This window comes from Myotis myotis, unplaced genomic scaffold (genome assembly GCF_014108235.1).
Source record: "Myotis myotis isolate mMyoMyo1 unplaced genomic scaffold, mMyoMyo1.p scaffold_m19_p_5, whole genome shotgun sequence".
NCBI classification, from domain to species: domain Eukaryota; kingdom Metazoa; phylum Chordata; class Mammalia; order Chiroptera; family Vespertilionidae; genus Myotis; species Myotis myotis.
In genome coordinates, this window is record NW_023416357.1 from 101,767,283 (window position 1) to 101,792,426 (window position 25,144).

At 46.9% G+C, this 25,144-nt stretch overlaps 1 protein-coding gene across 2 annotated transcripts in view; it reads left to right on the top strand.

Moving 5' to 3' along the window:
• The window catches only part of PDPK1 (3-phosphoinositide dependent protein kinase 1), a 92,762-nt gene that overhangs the window by 4,142 nt on the left and 63,476 nt on the right, over positions 1 to 25,144 (top strand). Inside the window, exon 1 of one of the 2 annotated variants that reach the window (XM_036309789.1) lies at positions 7,640 to 7,681. The exons of the other annotated variant lie outside the window; for it this stretch is intronic. Within the exon in view, the coding sequence (XP_036165682.1) occupies positions 7,655 to 7,681 (27 nt within the window). The 5' untranslated portion in view covers positions 7,640 to 7,654. Of the gene's footprint in view, positions 1 to 7,639; positions 7,682 to 25,144 lie in introns of those variants that run through there. 2 annotated transcript variants of the gene reach the window in all.

The following is a 25,144-nucleotide window of genomic DNA, read 5'->3' on the forward strand; positions in this document are numbered from 1 at the left end:
AAAGGCCTGCTGGGTTCATGATGGTTCTTGGAGTCTGTTTAAGTGCTTGATGCTCTTTGCATTTATATGGTTGCACAAGGTCTGTTTTTTTTTTTTCTCTTTATTTTTTTACTATTTTAAAATCATCTTCCAAAGATATTTTCCCATTGATTTTTAGAGAGAATGGAAGAGAGAGGGAAAGCCCATCGATGTGAGAATAACACATCGATTGGTTGCCTTCTGCACGTGCCCCGACCAGGGCCTGGGCCAGATAGGAGACTGCAACCCTGGTATGTGTCCTTTACCAGAATTGAACCTGGGACCCTTTGGTCTGCAGGCTGGCTCTCTGTCTAATGAGCCAAACTCGGTAGGGCTTTCAGGTTGTTTTGACTGTGTTAGGGAGATAGTTCATTCCAAATGATTAGGTTTGAGGGCGCCAAATGCCTTATCAGAGCAACTGAGTCAGGTTTCTGTTTAAATAGTTGGGTCACCCACAGCCCTCCAGAAGTGGGAAGTGACAGCGTTGCAAACTGTGTGAAAAAGATGGCCAAGTCTGACATTAGCAGCCCATGACCAGGCGCATGGCCCACAGAAGGACAAACAAGTGTGATTTCCACCTGGAGTGTTTCTGAGGGGCCTGAGGAAGGCAGGCACATAGTTCCTGATGGCCCAGTGACCTCCTCTATCCACCGATAAGATCACATGCTCTCTATACCAGACACTGGGCTTTAAATCAGCTTTCTGCCTGCTGGGAATCGAAATATTTGCAGGCATGGTTGGAAGCAATGTCTGGATGCCAAGAAGTTCTTTCTGGATGTCCTTGTCCTTTCATGTTTGTGGAGCTGCTAGGCAGTGCTGCCCACGTTGTAGAGGGCTGATGAGAGGCTGTATGCAGGGGGCTGTGTGTGTGTGTGTCTGCTATATTACAGTACGAATTCATCCAGCTAAAAGCTTACTTTTACAATGAATTTCATTGTTAACCTATCATTCTCCAACCTGTTTTTTTCTTTTTGAATTAATTTAACTGCAGCAGGAATTGTATCTCAAAGTGACAGCTGTGTATTGGGTGCTGACAGGGAAGGCTGATAAGATTTGCAGGGAAGCTTGAAGCCTCACTGAAATTTCATGAAATGCTTTGATCTGCAATGTAGTGGACACCGTGGGAAAAGGTGCTCGCAGTTAACTTTTCTGTTCTCCGTCCCTGTTTCTGAGAGATTGGGCAGACAGTGCCTTCAGTGCACCTGGGAAATCTGCCCACTTAGGAGAAGAAGGTTGTACCTTACAGATCCTCTTCTTGAACCCCATCTGAAATGCAGTGCATGTGCTGGGTTGTAGCATGGCACTGTCTGGTAAATAGAGTCTGTCTGAATGATAGCAGAGACCAGGTGCTATCTAAATACAACTAGTGTATGTGCATCTAAATACAACTCTTCTGCATAAGGAAGTAGTTACATCTGGAGGGGGTTGGCCACATGCACTCAGGCCTGGTGGGGCTGAAAATATTGACACATTCTCTTCCTAGTTTCCCCTTTCCTAATTAAGGAAGAACTAGGGTTAGGGTTAGGACTTGCTGGTGGGTCCCCAGGTTCCATGGCTCCTGTGACTTCTCCCTCCCTCTCCTGGCTTGTCACTGATTCTCCTTGATGAGGGTCCCTTCTCAGACACCCCTGCCGTGTGGCCTCTGTTCTCAGCCTGCACAGCCCAGGACAGTGTCCAAGATGTTCTCGGCTGCCAGGCTCTCTTTAGACCAGTGGTTCTCAACCTTCTGGCCCTTTAAATACAATTCCTCATGTTGTGCCCCAACCATAAAATTATTTTCGTTGCTACTTCATAACTGTAATGTCGCTACTGTTATGAATCATAATGTAAATATCTGATATGCAGGATGGTCTTAGGCGACCCCTGTGAAAGGGTCGTTCGACTGCCAAAAGGGGTCGTGACCTACAAGTTGAGAACCGCTGCATTAGATCCTTCCTATTTGCCTGAAGTAGTTCTGATTAGTGGACCCCACCCCAAGCTGGCTGTGAAGCTTTTTGGACCGATCAGTTTTTTCATGACCCTCCACCCTCTTGGTCTGTACCAGGTTTTGTTATCTATTGTGTTCTGTTTCTTTAAAATAGGTTCTTTACCTTGTCACATTATGTTTCTAAACCTTGAGTCTCTAGATGGCTTCTCTTACTCTTTTGAAAGAAAAAATATTTTTGTTGATTTCAGAAAGGAAAGGAGAGGGAGAGAGATATAGAAACATTAATGATGAGAGAGAATTATTGATTGACTGCCTCCTACACACCCCACACTAGGGATCAATCCCGCAACTAGGCATGTGCCCTGACCCGAATCAAACCGTGACCTCCCGGCAGATAGGTCAATGATCACCACTGAGCCATGCCCGCTGGGCTTCTATTGCTCTTTTTCACACTTTCTCCTCCTGGTTCTCATTCCCAGGCTTCCTGTGGTATATTTTTCAAATGCCTGCCCACCTTATTATTTTTGCTGCTTATTAACAAAACCGTGCCCTCATCCTGCATGTACATTCTGACTCCCCTGCATTCTGAACTGTGTACGTTTGAGGGGTGCAGAGCCTCATCTTAAACTGTTTGTCGCCAGTTTAATGCCCAGTATGAAAGCATACGAAAGTAAATAGAAGTCAGAGGGTTAAAAACATGGACATCTTTTTCACGTCTTCATGCAGGGGTTCTCAACCCGTGGGTCGCGAACAATGAAAATATACCCTGCATATCAGATATTTTACATTACGATTCATAACAGTAGCAAAATTACAGTTATGAAGTAGCCCTAACCGGTTTGGCTCAGTGGATAGAGCGTCGGCCTGCGGACTGAAGGGTCCCAGGTTCGATTCCAGTCAAGGGCATGTACCTTGGTTGCGGGCACATCCCCAGTGGGGGGTGTGCAGGAGGCAGCTGGTCAATGTTTCTCTCTCATCGATGTTTCTGACTTTCTATCCCTCTCCCTTCCTCTCTGTAAAAAATCAATAAAATATATATATATATGAAAAAAAGAAAGAAAATAATTTTATGGTTGGGGGTCACCACAGCATGAGGAACTGTATTAAAGGGTCGCAGCATTAGGAAGGTTGAGAACCATTGGAAAGCAATATAGTTTAAAAGGGGGATAGGTCTTTTTTCTGTGTGCACATTACCTGACCCTTGAGAGCTTATATTTCAAAGCCATTGGTTCCTTTTTATTTTTAAAAAATATATATTTTATTGATTTTTTACAGAGAGAAAGGGAGAGGGATAGAGAGTTGGAAACATCGATGAGAGAGAAACATCGATCAGCTGCCTCCTGCACTCCCCCCACTGGGTATGTGCTTGCAACCAAGGTACATGCCCTTGACTGGAATCGAACCTGGGACCCTTGAGTCTGCAGGCCAATGCTCTATCCCCTGAGGCAAACCAGTTAGGGCTGGTTCCTTTTTATACTGCAGCCCTTCCCGGGAAGTCTTGGTGATCAAGTGTTGGGTTAAATCTGGTTTAACCAATAGTTAGTGTCAGGCATGCAGTATTCTGGGCTGAAGTTCTCCATGTTGGCACTTCTGCCATGCCAGGTGAGGCCTGCCTTAGACCACTGTCCTCACATAGCTGGATCCTGAGTACTTAAGCTGTACAGGAGCCAGTGTTGGTGATGTGGACCCTGCATAGGAGGCAATTGTTTTCCCATCGGGAGGATTGTTTCTTGAAGATCTCAGGATCAGGATCACCCTAGCTGTCCCTGTGACTAGACACGAAGCTGCTTTCCCTTGAGACAGAAGGACCTTGGGGGAAATGGCCCCCATGATGTTCAGTGTCTTTGGCACACCTCTCTTTGCCATTTTGGGCAGGGTCAGAGAGGGCTTTTCCCAGGCCTCAACTTTGCTCTAATTTTTAAGTGTCCTGTCCCAGGAGGGGTATGTGCTCTACATACAGCACCACGACTATGCCCCCAGGTGTTATAAGGCTCCACTCTCCTGAAATGGTTGTGCAGCTGAGATCTCAGGACTCTTTCTCTGGATAGCCCATGTTTTCTCCCGGTTTCCTGCCATGCACCTGTGGAAGGATACAGGAGGGAGCATTGTGAGCCAGAGCACCACCAGCCTAGGAGGAGGGCAGGAGTGGAATGGGAACTTTAGACCCATTGTGTGCCAACACTGGCTGTCAAGCAGTGCTGCATGCACTTCTCTTTTGGAAAATAATGGAAACAGTCCAGTGTTTGGCAAAACTGCCCAAATACCGGCTCTGCTCAGCCAACATAGGCTCTAGAAAACCACAGCAGTCTGACCCTGGGGAAGCAGGTAAGTTAGCAAGCTAACTTCTTCAGCAAGTTAAGAAGCTTGATAACTGATAATTTCTGAGGTTTTGTCATTATTAACCAACTTCCTTCCTTGAGAGAGTGAGCAATTTTCTATTTTCTCTCCCAGTGGCCTGTGATTTAGGCTAGACAGGAGGCTGAGAGAATACACTGTTTTCTCAGTGCACAATCTCAGAAGCTTAGCATTTACTACCTTTTTTTGCCCGTTCTTAACCTTTTTTCTTTCTGCTCTTTGGCATTTTCTTTCATGGGTTTTTTCATTGGTCAAAATTATTGTCTTCTACTGATTGTAAGTACTAGTATGTAGCTGGTTCTTATCAGATATACAGTTTTAAAATTAAGTATGTACATCTAAATACAAAATTTATTTGTGATTGCATTTTATTCTCATTCCTTCCTAAAAAAACACACAAAAAACTCATAATCTAAATTCCCTCTCTTTCCTTATTTATTTTTTTAATTTTAGAAAGCTTTCCATCCCTAAAGCTGCTATCACTGAGCATTGTGTTTCTAGGGTGGAAGTGGCTGAGAATGGGCTGGTGGTGGTTTAGAGGAGGCATCAACAGAACAGGGCTCCATGCTCTTGGCCTGAGGAATCCTTCAGTGAAAAGGACTGAATCTGTAGTTTAGTGTGTGGGGACAGCCTGCATGCGTTTCTACCCCTCTATGAACCCTGCCAACCACCGCTCTACTCCTGGGGCTGAAGGGAAGCAGTCAACAGCAGGGCCATTATAAATGGTGGAGGGAGGGTTGGTCGGCCTTTATGGGGCTGCTACAGAGTGGAGTCAGAAGAACCTGGACCCAGAGTGCACCTGGCATGGGGGCCAGAAGGCTGAGGCACCCAGAAGGCAGGTGAGCAAAGAAGTGGCCAAGTGTAGCAGAAGTGAAAGGAGGGAGGGAGGCAGTTTACCAGGTGTACCGGTTAGTAATGTGGATTTTTGTAATCAAAGAAAACACGGTAATTTCAAGAGAAACATCAAGTGTTTTATTCAAAGTAATGTCCATCGCTAGCTACACATTTCCCCCATCTTTCAGGTAATTTGTGGATACCGTCCCAATAGAACTTTTCTTGTTTTGAAGCAAACCATTCAGAGACCCAATTTTCCACTTCTTCGTACGTTTTGAAGTGCTGCTCAGAAAGTGTGTGTGTGCCATCGATCTGAACAAGTGGTAATCTGAAGGAGCAAGACCTGGTGAATACAGTGGGTGGGTTAATATTTCCCAGGCAGTATCTTTTAACATGTCTTTAACTGGTTTTGAAGTGTGTGATGGTGCATTATCATGAAGCAAAATTGCTTTGCCGTGTCTTCTGGCACATTCTGGTCATTTCACGAATCAAAGCGTGGTTCGAACTGATCATTTGTTGTCGGTAGCGATCAGTATTAACGGTTTCACCTGGTTTTAGAAGCTCACAATACACCACACCTTCCTGATCCCACCAAACGCAGAGCATTGTCTTCTTTCAGAAGCGATTTGGCCTTGCAGTTGATGTTGATGGTTGACCTGGATCAACCCATGATTTTGTGCATTTGGGATTCTCAAAATAAGTCCACTTTTCATCGCCAGCCACAATTCGATGCAAAAAGACTTTCTTTCGTGCCATTGAAGCAACATTTTACTGATGACTTTTCGGTTTTCCATTTGTCTTTCGTTCAGTTGATGTGGCACCCATTTTCCTTCCTTTAAAATCTTTCCCACTGCTTCTAAACGATCGGAAATTGTTTGCTGAGCAACCTTTAATCTTTCTGCAAGTTGTTTTTGAGTTTGACACACATCTTCATCTAATAATGCTTGTAATTGTTGGTCTTCAAACTTTTTCGGTTGACCTGGACATTCTTTGTCTATCACATCGAAATCATCACTTTTAAAGTGTTTAAACCAGCGTTCACAAGTATCTTGAGGTGGAGCATGTTCACCATAAGCTTCCCGAAGTATACGATAGCTTTCAGCAGCACTTTTCTTCAAAATAAATGAATTAAAACTTCCCGCAAATGCTCTTTTTTTGGGCACGAAATTCAACATTTTTAAGCGTAAAAATATCTATGGTGTTAACACCTTCAGGAAATTTCACATATGAAGTTTTGAAGCTTGTTGTCAATACAACAAAATAGCTTACATATCAAATCACATATATATCAACATATGTGTAACTCCATCTATTGGAAAAAATCCACATTATTAACTGGTACACCTTGTAGCATGCTGGAACGACTTGGCCACTGCTCAAATTGGGAGACCTGCTCTTCTTCGAACATGTAGGCCTTTGGAGAATGCAAGCTGAAGAAGGTGGTGGGGTTAGAAAAATTACACTAAACTTTTTCTGTGTTTAGTTATCTTCACTTTTTTTCAAGTGTACTATTTTCCTTCAGTGGCCCTATGTTTTTCAAATTACTGTTGAGCAGTGACTCTGAGTCGGGTTTTTAATGACATAGTATGTTTTCAGATCCTTTAAATTTGCTTGAAGCTATCAAAATAGCCTCCAAACAAACTTATTTTTATAATAAGCTTGATTTGGAATAATTACAGATATATAGGAGAGTTGCAAAGACAGCTCAGAATTCCTTTCCATAATATCCATCACCCTACTTTTCCTCGTGTTGACTTTACACAACCATGCCACATCCGTTAAAACCAAGAAATTTACATGGGCACCACTATTAAGTAAACTGCAGACCTGTTTGGGATTGCATCAGTTTCAGGCCTTCCTTGTTTTTCATGAACATGATGCTTTGGTAGAGTAATGGTCAGGTATTTCGTGGACTGTGTCTTAGTTTGGGTGTGTCTCATGTGTTTTGGTGATGAAGCTGGGGTTATAGGCTCAGGAAGAACCCTACAGAGATGGGTGCCCCTAGTGCATCCTGTCAGGGGTGCCTGACACCCACTGTCTGTCACTGTTGATATGAAATAAGGTTAGTGCTGGTTGACTGGAATTAGTCCCAGGGCCCTGCCTTGCTCTCTGATATGTGCTGTTTGTGGTCATAGCATGATCACGGTATTTTTATTTTGGAAGAACCTTCATGCTTATTACCTTGTTGTATTCTTCCAGTTTCCAGATGAAGACACTTGGGACCTGGAGGGCTTCATACTTAGCATGTACCAGGTCAGAGCCAGTATGGATGTCCAGACCCCTGCCCACTCTGACCACTTTCTGCAGACATGGACACTCCTGGGACACTCTACAGGAGCTGAAATGTCTCTAGGTGCAGAGTGGACCTAAACTCACTGATAGAACTGGTTCCCCAATCTGACGGACTGCATGCCTTCAGAACATTTGGAGTCTGCTGCTTGTGAGCTTGTTGGCTTTTGTACAGGCTGCAGCAGAGGTTCACGTACTGGGTCTCTTGGTATTCTTTCTGCAGGTTGGAGGATGGGCTTGTTGCAGGTCTTTGTGAAGGTAGGTGGTTGACTCTGATATATTTCTCCTCTAGCTCTTTTCTCTCAGGTGAAGCTACAGTGTTGTTTGTTGTCTATGCCTCCAGCCAAAGATCAAGCTGTGGGCCATTACTTTGAGGTCCTTAGATTGAACCAAGAGCAGAGTATGGAGTTTGTTCTAGTCATAATTGAGAAGATGAGAAGATAGGCGGTTCAGGAGTCATGAATTTAGTTTGTTTACCCAACCATCCATAGATTTGCCCCTCCAATCTCGGTTCTGCACAGCCACAGTTTTGCAAAAGCAAGACAGTTATGAAGGTAGGAATTGGTATCTTAAGAGGGAGCACTGAAACAACGGGAAAGCACTTTGAAGAAAATGATTGTGATGGCTGGCAGCGGGCAGATAGGCCTCGGTGTTGAAGGCTCACCTGGCCAGTCTGTAGGCCTATGACAGGTGCTCGGGGTTGGCTAACACAAGGTGAAATATAGACTGGCCTGGCTGCCCGCCCTGCTTTTCCTCCTCCTCCTCTCCTTGTTTCTGGTAAGTGAACTCCAAACTGATGAGTGGTGGAGGTATGGCTGAATGTCATGCTCCGCACAGTAGGTCTTTCTCCACATGCGGATGATGTTGGGAAGTTACCCTGTGGGAGCTGGCCGGTCAAGTTGCAACAGAGTCTCTCTGGATCTCATTGGCCATTATTTCTCCCCCAGACAAACTCTTTATTCAAAATTTGCAGATAAGGAGCCTAGGAAGGGAGAGCATCTGTTTATGGTGCCTTTTTAGGTGTCAGGATAGGCATTCTGGGTTAGGAATAAGCTGGGGCTCTCCTGTGTTGCAAACCAGAGTTTACAATGCTGGAGGGGTGTTCCTGCCAGATGATATTTATTTATTATGGCCAGTGGCATTCTGGGAGTCTGGTTTTTGTTTTTTACCTATTTCAAAGAGAAAGTAGCTTCTGATTTTTAAAAAAACAAAAGTCTAGCCACATTAATCATGCATTTTCCTTGCAGGATAGCCTGTTAGTGTTATTAGAACACTTATCCATATCACTGTGGGTATAGGTTTATGTGTGGGGAACACTGATGAAGGGTGAACGAAATCCAGGGCATTTTAAGGACTGTGGGAAGTTCTCACAGGTCCCTGTGCTGCTCTCAACCGTCTTGTATCTTGCCTGGAAAGATGCTATTTCTTCCAGGGTACATAAGCCATGGGTCAGCAAGGACAGAGTACAGCTCAGTCCACACTGAGGTTGAAGGACACAGGAGGACAGGGCAGAGCTAGTGCATCAGCGTCAGTAAGGGGAAGGTTAGGTTTAGCTGCAGAAATCAGGGGTGAGAAGTGCTGAGGGTCCTCAGCCCAGCAGAGGGGACCAGAGAAGGGGAGGGGATACTATAGAGGAGAAATTAGTAGGGCTGGAACCCCAGAAAAAGGCTCTCATTTCACTGGAAGTGCCCACATGCTTTAGGTTCTATTTTAGCTTTGACCCGTTTCCTGTCAGGCGCTGGGGTTGGAAGCTGAAGGATGGGAAAGAGTGAAACAGCTCAACACCTGCCGGCCTCACCACATCACTTTACTTAACCAAATAACCTATTTTTGGTCAAGTTATGTGTCCCTCAGATTCCCAAACTAGATCATGGGGGGAAAAGTTTGCTGTACGCATGTAATTCCCAAGGAAAGGTTTATATTGAAGTGGTATATATATTAACATAACTTTATTTTTATTTATCTTTTAATATATTTTTATTGATTTCAAAGAGGAAGAGAAAGATAGAAAAATCAGTGATGAGAGAGAATCATTGTTTGGCTGCCTCCTGCACCACCCCCTCACCCACCTACTGGGAATGAGCCTGCAACCTGGGCATGTGCCCTGACTGAGAATTAAGCTGTGACCTCCTGATTCATAAGTAGACGCTCAACCTCTAAGCCATGCCAGCTGTGCTTAATGAACATGACTTTAAATTAGAAACTCAGCTTTTCTTTTAGTTGTAAATTTTAATATGTTACATTGTTAATTTTAGCAAAATGGAAGGCAAGTGACTGCGCTGGCCAGGTGGCTAAGTTATTTGGAGGATTATCCTATACATCAAAAGGTCGAGGGTTTCGATTCCTGGACAAGGCACAAACCTAGGTTGTGGGTTCCATCCTGGGTCAGGGCCCGAGCGGGAGGCACCCAATCAATGTTTCTCACATCAATTTCTCTCTCTCTGTCTCCCTCTCTCTCCAAATCAATAAAAATATATCCTAGGATGAGGATTCAAAATAAAAAAAAGGGCGGCAAATGATTGCCAATGTTGTTTTCTGACCAACAAGTAGATTTTACTGAGTAAAGCTTTTAACACGTATGGTATCTTAAGTACATGGATTGAGTTATCTTTGAAGTGCTGCTGTTTTTTTCTGATGCAGCTCCAGGATGACAGGCTTGAAAAGCAGTAGTAGGATTTCCATGCCAGGCCCCACTGATACTTAATGGTTTCTGCACCTCACATGGGATCTGTGTCTAAAAATACTAGTTTATTCATCTGCCCACTAGCAAATACTCCTTATACATCTGAGTCCTTCCTGAATCTAGGAACTGATGAACTTGGAAGTGAGTTCAGAAGGTCTGTGGGCCCCATATGGTGTCCCCAGTGAGTAGGCAGGTGGGCAAGGATATAGTCCCTCAGGGATGTTTGTCTACAGGGAGCTCCCCTGCTGTTTCTGCTGATCCTGCCCATGTCACACTTTGTCCTTTGTAGCTATCAAGGTTAAGAGTTACAGGGGATCAACTGGGTGGTCTCTCGCACCTTCACCCAGAGGTCATCATTGTTTCCTTTCAGTCTTCTTTTAACCAGATTGGGACCTCTGTTGTATACCTGACTGTTTTTTCTCCTACTGTTTTCAATTTTAAAAATATATACTGTTTTTATTGATTTTAGAGAGTAAGGGAGAGGGAGAGAGAGATAGAAACATCAGTGATGACAGAGAATCATTTATTGGCTGCCTCCTGCACGCCCCACACACATTGGTGATTGAGCCTGCAACCCTAACCAGGAAATGAACTGTGACCTGGTTCATAGATCGCCTTTCAACCACTGAGCCACGCTGCCTGGGCTCACTTCACTTTTTTTTTCACTTCACATTTTTGAACATTGCCTAGTACTCCTCTCTAACTCAGCGGTTCTTAACCTGTGGGTCACGACCCCTTTAGGGGTCGAATGACCCTTTCACAGGGGTCGCCTAAGACAATCGGAAAACACATATATAATTACATATTGTTTTTGTGATTAATCACTATGCTTTAATTATGTTCAATTTGTAACAGTGAAATTGGGGGTCACCACAACATGAGGAACTGTTATTAAAAGGGTCGCGGCATTAGGAAGTTTCAGAACCACTGCTCTAAGTGAACCAGAGTAGCCATTATTCTACTGGTGGACATTTACATAAGCCATTTCCAGTTGTTAGGAGTCATTTCTTAACAAATGTTTCCTTAATATAAGTCTTATTCTGAATTTCTGACTGTTTCAGCTGGATTCTGTGTAGACGAGTGTGCCAGGTCCGAAGGGCAAGAGCCCAAGGAATGATGTGGTGATTCCTAAATGCTTCCCAGGAAGACCCTGCCAGTTAGGGCCCCCCTTCCTCGGTCCCTGCTGACACAGTATCAGCATCACCCAGACTCTCTACTAACTGGAAGGGGTTGAGAGCAAGGAGTTTGAATATGGGTGAGCATGTGACTATGGACAAGGACCTGCTCTGTGCCTCAGTGTCCCCACCTGTGAAAAGAATGCCAGTGGTTTTCACACCAAGAGTTGTTTTGAAGAGTAACTGTAATAATATATATGCAAAATGCTCAAAAGAGTCTGGGTATGGGAGAGGCAGCCATGGTCACTGTCCCTACCATTGACTGGTGTTCTGTGCTGGGCCTCGCTTTGTGAAATTCTTGGGGTGAAGGGAAGTTCTTAGCAGAAAGCTCTTTGTCAGTGAGCACAGCCGACCTGAGAGCAGAGTCCCTTGAGGGATGAGCTGGTTGGATTTGATGGCAGCCTCCCACCCCTTTTACACAGGGTCCTAGAGGAAGGTACCTGTCCTGGTGCGGTCACACCTCCAGAGCACACTCCACCCAGGCAGCACTTAAAGGCAGCTTAACTTTTCTGAATTTGGGCACGTTCCTCTTGCTGGCTGGAGCCCTAAGCTTTGTGACAGTATCTTGACCATACAAGGCCCTGATTTTGATGTTGATTCCTCTGCTGGTGTGTTAGGGGAGCTCAGCCTTCCTATATGGTTTTCTCTGACTCACAGTTGGAATTGGGCCTCGTAATACAGTATATTACAGTAATTAACTCGGTTTTAGTTACAGATGAATAAACAACACTTGGAAAGGGCCTGCGGGGCTTATTTTATGATTTGATGGTCCCTGGTTGGAGAAAGTTTGTGTCTGTGTCTTCTGTGCTATTTAATGTTCAAAGTGCTCCTAGCACGCTCCCTTCCAGTCAGCTTGAGTACTTTTCATACGTTCACTCGTTAAATCCTCAGAGCAAGCCTGGGAGTTCCCGTTCTCCTTATCCCTGACTATGAGGTAAAGGGTCTGAGCCACAGAGAGATGACATAACTTGTTCAAGGTGAGGCAGCTAGTGAGGATCAGTGCTCAGCTGGGCAGAGTGCGTGTTCTAACAGTTCAGCAATAACCCTTCTCTACTTGTACCTGTAAGTGTGATCGTCTGTCCGAGACCCATGACTAGTTCATATGCAAAAGGTTTACAGAGTTTAGTAACTAGTGATTAAGCTTTTGGAGCTCCACTCGTGTGATATCCTACAATTAGATTCTTCCTCAGCAGGTCTGTAGAAACTTAAAAGAACTCTTAAGAGCCAGGACACACTTAAAGAATCCAGTTGTAGCTGCTGAACTCTCTGAGGTATATAGGCCTCTAGCTTTGAATCGTTGGTCCCTGTGCAGATCTAAAGGCTTCCTCAGAATGAAAGACTGTTCACTGCACTGACCCTGAGTCTAGCTTCAACATCCCCAAGCTCAGTCTTCATATGAAATCCTTGCTGAATTTGCATTTTATCCTTCCTAAAGAGAGAAAGATACAGACAGATAAAGATGCAGGGGGATCTGAGAAACATCAGTCAACCTTCTACTCCCAAATTCAACTCCTTGGCCTCCTGGCAATGACTCAGGGCTCACTTCCTCATCTGCCCAGTGCAGCACAGCCCTCTCTCCTCTCTCTTACCTCCTTTGTGCTCTCAGGACAAGCTTCTGTAACTTCATCGCCACTGAGAATTAGGGGAGGTGTGCCATTTAAAAAACATGGTTCTGTATTGTAAAATCAGCTTCCATCTGCCTGGCAGTTAATCTTTTAAGGGTGATGGAAGCTGTTGTCTGCAGCTATGGAGGGGGCGAGGTGTCTACTGTGAGACTTGATTGCATGGGGGAAAAGAAATCCAAAAATATCCTTGGGTCATTTGTTTCCTTGCCCCAAATTCATTTGCATTTCAATCTGTCAGCTAAAATGTTTGCTACCTTTACCAGATTTGAATATTGGATACTGGATATTTTGATGCTGGTATTTTCCTAAACTCTCTTAGTGGCTAAGCAAGGTATTCCATAATTAAATTGCGCCTTGATATGTTTTCGGTGGCTATGAAAATGTAATTTGATCTCAAAGTAATTTTCCCTTGAGAGTTTCTACTTCTAAGAGGAGACTGCTAAACCCAGTACTCAAAAAGCCAAAGAAGTTAAAACTCTTAAGTTCTTATTTACAAATTGTGTGAAATAAATTGAAGTCTACAGAAAATGCCCAGTTTACATATGACTCTACTTCAAGTTCATTTGGAAGTCAGTGGTTTGAAACTTGTCTTTGTCGTCCTGTCAGAGATGCCCTTGCGAAGGGGTGGTTGTCATGGTCTCCAAACCCCCTGTACCTGCTCTGAAAAGGTGGAGTGAGCACAGCAGGTGGCAGTCCTACTTACAGGTTCACCATGACACACTCAGAGGGTGTAGAAGGTTTACCTTGAGTGGAGTTGTGGGACATGGTGAGGCCCACTTTTCCAGAGACTCCAAAGGTGCCAATGTCGATGGCTGACGCTTCCTAACCAAGGTCATTGAGAACGGGCGTCCTTCCTTGTTCTTGATAGCACTGTGCCATTGGCACACCTCCCCCAATTCTCAGCGGCAGTGAAGTTACAGAAGCTTGTCCTGAGAGCACATAGGAGTAAGAGAGAGAAGCACAGCAGGGGTCTGATCTGAGGGGAAGTAGGGAGATGGATGTGGTGCTGTTAGTGGGGAGCAGGGGAGAAGAGTGGGGCTGGGGCACAGCCTGTGGGAGACTCCTGGTGGGAAAGACATGGCATTGATGTAGGGCTGTGGCCATGGAGAGCCACGGATGGCCCAGAAGGGCTTGCATTTGGGGTGGGATGCATGCATGTCTGTGTGTAAGAAAGGCCAGTGATCATAACTCTCATGGTAACTCGGTGCCTACAGGACCAGGCAGAGGGCCGTGTAGTTGAGAATGGCTCTGTGACCAGCTCCATTTTATTAGGGAGGACAGGGATAAATGAATGGCACACTTAGGGTTTTGTTGCTTTAAGTTTTTCCAGAGAGCTCTGGCCAGGTGGTTCAGTTGGTGAAGCGTCGTTTTGTACACCAAAAGGTTGCAAGTTCGATCCCCCTTTGGCGTGCTTATGGGAAGGCACCTATCCAAGTGTGTATCTGTCTGTCTGTCTCCCTCTCTCCCTCCCTCTTTCCTTCTCTCCCTCCCTCCCTCCCTCCCTCCCTCCCTCCTCTCCCTCCCTCCCTCCCCCTCCCTCCCTCCCCTCCCCTCCCCTCCCCCTCCCCCTCCCCTCCCCCTCCCTCCCCCTCCCCCTCTCCTCCCCCCCCTCTCTCCCCCTCTCCCTCTCTCCCTCTCTCCCTCTGAACATATCCCTGGATGAGGGTTACATTTTTTTTTTTCTCTCCCGAGATTGAAATTTCAGAAGCTATTGAGGAACCAGAAGTACAATAGAGGTGTGCTGGGAGGGAATGACTCACCCACAGGACCTGTGGGCTGGCAGGCTGGATGGGGATGCCTCAAGGAGCCCTCACTGCCACCCATGACCACTGGTCAGCAAGTGCATTCCAGATCCTGGAGGTGTCAGATGCTGTTTGTGCAGCTCAATTCCTTCTCAAGATGCTTTTTAAAATTAGCCTTTTAGAATAACACCTATAGTATAAATAAACATTTGGAGTTTTCATACTGGAAGAGGGCTTTTTTCGTTTTCATTTCACAATTGATGCTTACATGCTTTACAAGGTAATATTGCAACCACCCGTTTCTTTAATTGCAGAAGTAAAACTATTTATTAAACATACCCATGCCAGTGAGTTATGCCTGTGGGAAGAGATAGCACGAAGCACTGAGTCTACCCTGTAAACATCTCCATCTGGGAGAGTCCCTGAGACTGGTCTTGCGCTGAGGTGCTTGGCTGGCTCATGTGGCCGAGGCAGGAAGGAATCCCACGAAGGAGGAAGGCTGCCCGTGACTTGTTCCTGTGTCATCGTGCCCATAGTGTGGAGTGCAGGGGACACTGCTGGGTGCTTTGGCAGCGGTGGTTGTCTAGTGACTAGCATCTCAGCCTTGGACTGATGCTGGACAGTACAGCCTTGGTTAGGCTGTCATCAGACAGGAGGTGCCTGGGTCCTCACGGGCAGCCCTGTTTCTCAGGCTCCCACTCCTGTGGGTAGAGGTGCCCAGAAGGGGTGTTTCAGGGGTGCGGAGGTCCCTGCCTGGCACCCAGGGGTTTGTCTGGAGGTATAGGCCTGCTGTGAGTCTAGAGCTGCTCCAGCCTTGGGACCTTGGCACTGGCTAGTCCTCTGTGGAGGAAGCTCTCCCCAGGTGTCCTTAGGGCTTTCCCCACATCCTCAGATGTCACCTTCCCAGTGAGTGCTTCTCTGTTTACGTACATTTACACCAACCCCATCCAAATTCTCCCCTCTCCCTTCCCTGCTGTATTTTTCTCACAGTGATGAGCTTCATCGCTCCCTCCAAGCCCCTCACCAACCCATGCTGTGGACCACAGCAGCCAGGGGGCTGCTCTGTTCCCCCAGCACTTGTCCAGCTCTGCCATAGCCACCCTCACAACTTTACCCAGCTAGTTCTGTAAAGGACGTCGGGCTTGTCACCCCATTAAGATGTAGCTCATAGGGGCAGGGACCATGTTTGCCTAAGGCTGTTTTGTGGGACCATGGCTGGCACAGTGGCCATGTTTGTTGAATATTTGGGTTAATAGCATAGTTGATTTACCTCTTTTAAGGAACTCTGATGAATAAAATGAGTGCATATATTGTTTTAATGAAATACCCGGAAAACCATGGCTTTGAAGGGTCAGGTGTTCTTAGAGAAGTCACTCCACAGCCTGAGTTGTCTGCACTGGGCAAGTTAATGTCTCAGAGCTCCCGCTGAACTCCCCAGGGCTGAGGATATGGAATTGTGGGACATGTTGTAACTGTGGCAAAAACAAGATATGCCTGCTGAGCTGGGTGGAGCAGGCGAGGGTGGCTAGAGGGGTTCCTGGGGTGACTTTTGGAGTCCTGGGAATTCGAGGTAGAGAGGAATGGTGCTTGTGGACCATGGGTGCTGCCAGCATCCTCTCCTTGCCTCTTCTTCTGGCCAGAGGGCCACCTTCCTCATCTTCCTGCATCTCTGCACGCTCCCTGTTCTCTCCTCGCACTGTGGTCCCCCCAACCAATGCAGGCACGACTCCACTCAGGCCCCAGAGCATTCTGCACTCGCAGAGCATGCTGATGGTGTCAGCCAGCTGCCAACAACAAAGGTAAGGTGACTGACTAGTGTATGTTAACTTGTAGTAAGGTGGCATGCGTCCCTAAAAGGAGAGGCTTAGGAACACCTTCCAACCTCATCGGAATTGTGCTTTGGGCTGAGTGAACTTGCCAGGCATCTTGTAAAGGTAAACTTAGCATCAAGTGCATTTGTGTTTACAGGTGGGAAAAACCTTGGCTCATACCTTTATCTTGTGACAGACTCTGTAAAGTATGAAGAACACACAAGATCTCGATCCTAGAACCACCCACAGGGTACAATGCTAAGAATATAGACACAGGTTTATATCTTTTTTTTTTAACAATGATTCATTTGCATTTTATTATTTCACCAAGAGAAGAAACAGAACTTGTCTAGCTTTCTTCACACCAACCAGAAATTTTGGATTTGAAGTTTGGGATGTTTTCCTTTATGAGCTGAATCAAAAGTCTATTTGAAAAATATATCTACACTAGGGAGAAACCAAGATGGCGGCATATGTAAACACCGGAGAATGCTGCCTCGCTCTACCACTTCAAAAATACAACTAAAAGACGGAACGGACATTACCCAGAACCACAGGAAAGCTGGCTGAGGGGAAATTCTACAACTAGAAGGAAAGAGAAAAGCATACCGACACTGAGAGGAGGCGCAGTACGGAAGTAAAATACTAAGGTGCGAAGGTGCGTGCGGAGCCGACTGGCGGCTGAGGGTGCGGTTGTCGTTTTCAATCGGGAGGGAGTCTCAGGCTCTGGGCTCCAGTTCCAGGCGAGTCTCTGGGGACCCAGACTCAAATGGGAGAAGCGGGACTGTCTGGCATCGGTCGGAACTCGACGGCAGCTTTCTCTCCGAGGTACTTGCAGTGGTTGCTGGGACACTGAGAGGCAGAGCCTCTGGGGACGGGACTGAGAGCAGCCATAACTGCTCGCTCAGCCTGCCCTGTTGATCCCCTGGGACCCGCCCTGCCCAATCCCTGCACAGAGGCATTTGCTGGTTAGCATCAGGCAAAGGCTAGATTAGCACCTCCCTAGAGGACAGTAGTTCTCCCACTGCAGACACAGCTGATTCTCACAGCCAGTTGGCCTGGAGGTCAAATACCCCCCAGTGTTACCTACAACAGTCAAGGCTTAACTACAACAAGACGGCGCACAAAGACCACTAGGAGGTGCACCAAGAAAGCATAAAAAATGCGGAGACAAAGATACAGGACAGAAATGGAGGAAGGCAAAATGCTGGATATAGAGCTCAAAACCACACTTTTAAGGTCTCTCAAGAACTGTCTAGAAGCCGCCGATAAATTTAGTAAGGCCCTCGAAAAGACTGGTGAGACCGCCGATAAATATAGTGAGATCCTCAAGAAATCTAATGAGACCCTCGATGTTGTGACAAAGGACCAACTAGAAATGAAGCATACACTGACTGAAATAAAGAATATTATACAGACTCCCAACAGCAGATCAGAGGAGTGCAAAGATCAAGTTAAAGATTTGAAATGCGAAGAAGCAAAAAACACCCAACCGAAAAAGCAAAATGAAAAAATCCGAAAATACGAAGATAGTGTAAGGAGCCTCTGGGACAGCTTCAAGAGTACCAACATCCGAATTATAGGGGTGCCAGAAGAAGAGAGAGAGCAAGATATTGAAAACCTATTTGAAGAAATAATGACAGAAAACTTCCCCTACCTGCTGAAAGAAATAGACTTACAAGTCCAGGAAGCGCAGAGAACCCCAAACAAAAGGAATCCAAAGAGGACCACTCCAAGACACATCATAATTAAAATGCCAAGAGCAAAAGACAAAGAGAGAATCTTAAAAGCAGCAGGAGAAAGAAACCCAGTTACCTACAAGGGAATACCCATACGACTGTCAGCTGATTTCTCCACAGAAACTTTGCAGGCCAGGAGGGAGCGACAAGAAATATTCAAAGTGATGAATACCAAGAACCTACAACCAAGATTACTTTATCCAGCAAAGCTATCATTCAGAACTGAAGGTCAGATAAAGAGATTCACAGATAAGGAAAAGCTAAAGGAGTTCATCACCACCAAACCAGTATTATATGAAATGCTGAAAGGTATCCTTTAAGAAGAGGAAGAAGAAGAACAAGGTAAAGATACAAATTATGAACAACAAACATGCATCTATCAACAAGTGAATCTAAGAATCAAGTGAACAAAAAATCTGGTGATTATAATAGAATCAGGGACATAGAAAGGGAATGGACTGACTATTCTTGGGTGGGAAAGGGGTGTGGGGGATGGGGGAAGAGACTGAACAAAAATCGTGCACCTATGGATGAGGACAGTGGGTGGGGAGTGAGGGCGGAGGGTGGGGTGGGAACTGGGAGGAGGGGAGTTATGGGGGGGGAAAAAGAGGAACAAATGTAATAATCTGAACAATAAAGATTTTTTTAAAAAAAGAAAAGAAAAATATATCTACACTAATAAAAGACAAACATGCAAATTGACTGTACCTTTGCTATGCCTTAAGCCATGCCCACCAGCCAATCAGAGTGACTATATGCAAATTAACCCAGCCAAGATGGCAGCCGGCAGCCACGGAGCTGGAGCAAGTAGGAGGCTTGGTTTCCCCAATGATGGAGGAAGCCAAGCTTCCCTCCATGGGCGGCTCTGAGCTCCACTCAAAGCAACGAAGTTTCAATTATAGAAGGTAAATAAACCCCAGATACCTGCTTTCAGCTGGCTGTGGCCATGGAGCTGGAGTGAGCAGGAGGCTTTCCTCCCGCCTGCCCTGGCTCGCTCTGAGCTCCTCTCAAGGCTACAAAGTTTCAATTATAGAAGGTAAATAAATCCCAGAATAAAAAAGAAAAAAGAGAGGCTGGGAGCTTCCGTCACTGGGGGGCTTGGCCAGCCTGAATACGGCCCTTAGCCCCTCATCCAGACTGGCCAGGCACCCCAGTGGGGACCCCCCATCCTAAAGGGGGTGTGGCCAGGCTGCAAACAGCCATCAGCCCCTTACCCAGGCAGGCCAAACCTCCATGGAGGATGGGCCCCCACTGCGGCGGGGCTTGACCAGCTTGCAAACAGCCATCAGCCCCTCACCCAGACTGGCCAGGCACCCAAGTAGGGACCCCCACCCTGAAGGGGGTTTGACCAGCCTGCAAACAGCCATCAGCCCCTCACCCAGGCTAGCCAGGCACCCCAGTGGGGACCCCCACCCTGAAGGGGGTGTGAGCAGCTGCAAACAGCCATCATCCCCTCACCCAGGCTGGCCAGGCACCCCAGTGGGGACCCCCACCCTGATCTAGGACACCCTTCAGGGCAAACCAGCCGGCACCCACCCATGCACCAGGCCTCTACCCTATATAGTAAAAGGGTAATATGCCTCCCAGCACTGGGATCAGCGGAGCCGTGAGGCCTCCCGGCACCGGGATCAGCGTGACAGGGGGCAGCGCCCAAACCCCCTGATCACCCTACGGCTCTGTGTGTGACAGGGTGCGGCGCCCCAACCCCCTGATCGGCCCTGCTCTGTGTGTGACAGGGTGCGGCGCCCCAACCTCCCCCCCACCCCCCACAGGCCCTGCTCTGTGTGTGACGGGGTAGAGCCATAACCTCCCCATCGGCCCTGCCCTGAGTGTGAGAGTGGCGGCGCCCCAACCCCCTGATCGTCCCTGCTCTGCAAGTGACAGTGGGCGGTGCCCCAACTCCCCTATCGGCCCTACTTTGTGAGTGACGGGGGAGCTCCCCAACCCCCTGATCGGCCCTGCTCTGTGCGTGACAGGGGGTGCTCCCCAACCCCCTGATGGGCCCTGCTCTGTGCGTGACAGGGTACAGAGCCCCAACCCCCCTGATGGGCCCTGCTCTGTGAGTGACAGGGGGCAGCGCCCCAACCCCCTGATTGGCCCTGCTCTGTGCGTGACAGGGGGTGGCGCCGCAACCTCCCCATCGACCCTGCCTTGAGTATGACAGGGGGCGGTGCCCCAATCCCCAAATCAGCCCTACCCTGAGCGTGACTGAGGGTGGCATCGCAACCTCCCGATCCGCCCTGCTCTGTGCATGACAGGGGCGGCGCCCCAACTTCCCAATCAGCCCTGCTCTGAGCCCCACCAGGGGCTGCACCTACGGATTGGGCCTGCCCTCTGCCACCCGGGAGCAGGCCTCAGCCAGCAGGTCGTTATCTTATCTCCCGAGGGGTCCCAGACTGCAAGAGGGCACAGGCTGGGCTGAGGGAACCCCCTTCCCCCCGAGTGCACAAATTTTTGTGCACCGAGCCTCTAGTATTTATATAAAAAAAGATTCGGGTTGTTTGCACGTAAAATATCGATTGATAAATTTGTTTTTGATTCCATACCTTTTACCTGCTGTCAGGGGACGGGGAGGGCGGTTCTTCCAAGAGAGGTGAGTCCCCATGGGAGCAGCTGTTCCAGGCCAGGCTGTATGTGTCCAAATGCTTTTCCTCACGTCCAGTTTCCTGGCTGGATACATTCTCATTCTGCAGTGGCTTGTTTTATTGTGGGATAATCAGGGCATTCTTCGTGGCAAACAAAAAAGCTCCTAGCTGTGCTTTTCAAATCCCTGCTCTGAGTTGAATTTGCTTCATTAGTTTAAAAAAAAAAATCCATAGGAATGTAAATCAAAAATTATTGGGTGTAATCTTATGGGAAATGAAATGTCATAGGCTGGCGTTTGGAAACAGCAATGTCGAGCAGAGTTGCAGCCCCGACTTGCATGTGTTGAGCCAGGAGTCCAGGCAGAACTGAAAAAGAAAGCAAGTGCTTGCGCCTGGCAGTGTGTCCTTGGGCTTCAGCTCCGTGGCTGCTGGAGTGACGGGACTGCTTTCCCAGGGGCAAGGGGTTGTGCTGAGACATTGAGATGAGTGCATCTTTGCCAGGTTGGTGTTTTACCCTCTTGGGAGTGGAATGTGGATGTGGCTGCTGAGGGAGTTGAGTCCTCTCACCCTCATTAGAGGTGTGCCCACTCCCTCCTCAGCCTCCTCCAGCTCTCTTGGCCCCTTGCTTACACCCCTCTTGAGCTTCCTGAGTGCCCATTTGGCTCTGGAGGGCCGTGAGTGCCTTCTTCTGCTCAGTACGGTATTTCTCAATGTAAAGTTGCAGCTCTGGTTGGCAGTCTTACTGCAAAGCCTCATTAATACTGCCATTAGGTCATGGGTGTAAGTTTCTTATTGTTTCCCATTCACAGCCTTAGGATATTTAAACATGCCTTTTTCAACCTGCCACAGCTACCTCTGGATCTCAGCTTCCTGTGCTTAGGTTTCTTTCTCTCTACTGCTCTGAGGGGTGGTTCAGGTTCTCACTGCACAAAGGGCCTGGCCTACTGTTGAGTGCTTTGATGTTCGTCACTGAACACTTGGTGGGGTTCTTCCTGTGGGAGGGAGGGTACAGTCTACAGACTAGATCAGGATCTCTCAAGTGGGAACTGTCCTGTTTATTGTTGTATACTATAGTATCCTTTCCTCTATGTACTAAATGCCAGTAACACTTTCTCCCTTCTCCAGTTATGGCAATCAAAATGTCACCAGACATTGCCAAAGTTTGGGGAGCGTGGAGGCACAATTGTCCCAGTTGAGAACCACTGGGATAAAATACGCATCAGGGGCTCCAGACTTTCTGAGGCTCCCTCCTAATGGATTGTATTGAGGTATAGCCTCGGCAGTTCCCAGGATGAACCCTAGGTTGGGAGTAGCCACAGGACATAGCCTGTTGCCTGTTCTAAGGCTCACACTCATGTACTGGATATGCAGGCTCACTCAATAAGCAGCTTTGGTAGCACATTTGGCCTGACCAGTTTTGGGGGCTGGGCTGCTGCAGCATCAAGCTCGCAGTCCTCTACATCCACACGTGTGGACACGAAGCAGCACTTCTGACCCTTAAATTCTGCAGAGAGAAGGGCAGCTCTGCAATGCCATCTCTTTTGCTCTTTCTGCCTGAATCATGTCTCACTGTCTGCCACCCCAGCACCATTAGTAACAATAAAACACTTTTTGCTTTTCAAATCTCAGTGTTTGTCTCACCACCTGTCTCCTCTCTCACCTGCTCCAGTGTCTATGACACTTACCATCCTCATGTGTGGAGAGGTGTCAGAAAGGAAGTGAGCACAATGTTCTACTTCGTCCCTCCTTAGTGGGTGGCCAGTTGCTGCTGCAAGTCACTGGGTCTGTTGGGTCAGGTCCAGCCATGGAACCTGGGAATGGGCAGAGGTGAGTACCAAAGGGCCGCCCACCTGGTTGGCACCTGCATTCAAGGTTGGCCTACCCCAGATTGGGTGCAAACCTTCATTTTCTGAGGCAGTGCTCTCTTTTGAAGATCTGTTCTGGAGACCTTTTTTTTTTTTTTTTTTTTAAATCAAAGATACCACTTTGATAAAAAGAAAGCTCTCAGAAACACATGTTTATAAACAAGTCTCATTAAACTTAACCTTCTCATTGCCTTTGGGGAACTTCTCTCCATGGCCTGAGCACTTGTTCAGTTTGCAGTGAGGAAGCTTGAGCTGAAGATAACTTGTCTTGGCAAGTACTCCTGAGGCCATCGTCATTGTGTTAAGGCCCTCCAAGAGTGAGAACAGAGTTGTCTGTTTGATGGTGGTCACACCCAGGTCTTCAGGGCCCCCTTTTCCTATGGACTCGCAGACACCTCCTGCCTGCTGTGCCCAGTCCCCTCAGCCATTGAAGCTGACCCTTTGGGAAACTCCTCACTGCTCTTGGATGTCACTTATGATACCTCCCAGAATTGAGGTTCTGCCTACTGAAAAGAAGCAATGAACTGTGCCAAAGACCTTTATGTGACAGATATGTCGGTGCCTTTGCTGGATCGTCTTTCATCCAGAAACATGTGATGTATAATAACATTTTTCCAGGTCCATGAATCAATCCATCACATTTTGTTATTTAAAAACTTCATGTTTGACATTTTATTCAGTAGTTCATTTGTCAGTTATGAATTAAAAACATCTGTCACTGTCCTGTGTGCCTCTTTCATTGTTTCCTTGAGCTTTGCTTGACATACGGCTGGGCACACAGGTTTAGATGAGGCCTGTAAACAGGCCCATGTTAATCTGATTTACACACTGTTGGGGGAAGAGGGGGGACAGGTGTTGTGGGGCGTGGCATAGGTAGTGTTCTCCCTTCATCCTGTGGGGGCAGTGATGGCCACCTAGCAGGCATATGGCCAGGTAGATTGCAACAGTGCTATAGTGCTCAGGACTCTGTGTGAAGCGCTGACTCCTTCTGCTTCCCTACTCTTGCGTGTGTTCCTTCAGGTCACACAGTCCTGCTTCTCTTCAGTCCTGGGCCTGAGGCTTTGCACTCAAGGATGACCCTGGAAGCCCAAGGAGCATTTCCCCCTTGAGTGTGTAATGAGAACCCAGTGAGGTGCTCAGTGCTCTGTGTGTACAGCTCTCACGCATAGTGTAACTGGCCTAGCTGGTGAGGACAGTCCGGGCCTATCATGGATCGTGATGGGCCTCAGCCTGGTGACTGACCTCTTTCCCATTTACCACTGCCTCTGAGGACAAAAAGTTTCTGCTCTAGAGGAATCCACAGGCAGAAAAATCTCAGACATATGCCGAAGCAATATCTTCACCGATACAGCTCCTAGGGCAATGGAAACTAAAGAGAAAATAAACAAATGGGACTACATCAAAATAAAAAGGTTCTGTACAACAAAAGAAACCATCAACAAAACAAGAAAGCCCACTGCCCGGGAGAACATATTTGCCAATGATAACACTGATAAGGGCTTAATCTCCAACATTTACAGGGAACTCATAGAACTTAACAAAAGGAAGATAAACAACCCAATCAAAAAATGGGCAACAGACCTAAATAGATACTTTTTGAATGTGGTACCATCTCACACCTGTCAGAATGGCTATAATCAACAAATGACAAGTGCTGGCGAGGATGCAGAGAAAAAGGAACCCTAGTGCACTGCTGGTGGGAATGCAGACTGGTGCAGCCACTGTAGAGAACAGTATGGAGTTTCCTCAAAAAACTAAAAATGGAATTCCCATTTCACCCAGTGATCCCACTTCTAGGAATATATCCCAAAAAACTAAAACACCAATCAGAAAGGACATATGCACCCCTATGTTCATAGCAGCACAGTTTACCATAGGTAAGATTTGGAAACAGCCTAAGTGCCCATCAACAGATGAGTGTCTTAAAAAACGGTGGTACATCTACACAATGGAACAGCACGCTGCTGTAAAAAAGAAGGAATTCTTACCATTTGCAACAGCATGGATGGAACTGGAGAACATTATGCTAAACCAGGGGTGGGCAAACTTTTTGACTCGAGGGCCACAATGGGTTCTTAAACTGGACCGGAGGGCTGGAACAAAAGCATGGATGGAGTGTTTGTGTGAACTAATATAAATTCAAAGTAAACATCATTACATAAAAGGGTACGGTCTTTTTTTTCAATAGTTTTATTCATTTCGAACGGGCCGGATCCAGTCTGCGGGCCGTAGTTTGCCCACGGCTGTGCTAAACCATATAAGCCAGTCAGAGAAAGATAAATATCACATGATCTTACTCATTTGTGGAATATAATGAGCAACATAAACTGATGAACAAAAACAGATCCAGAGACAGAGAAGCATCGATCAGACCGTCGAACCTCAGAGGGAAGGTGGGGGAAGGTGGAGGTAAGGGTGAGAGATCAACCACAGGACTTGCATGCATGCATAGACTAGGTGTACCGGTTAATAATGCAGATTTTTTTCAAAAGATGG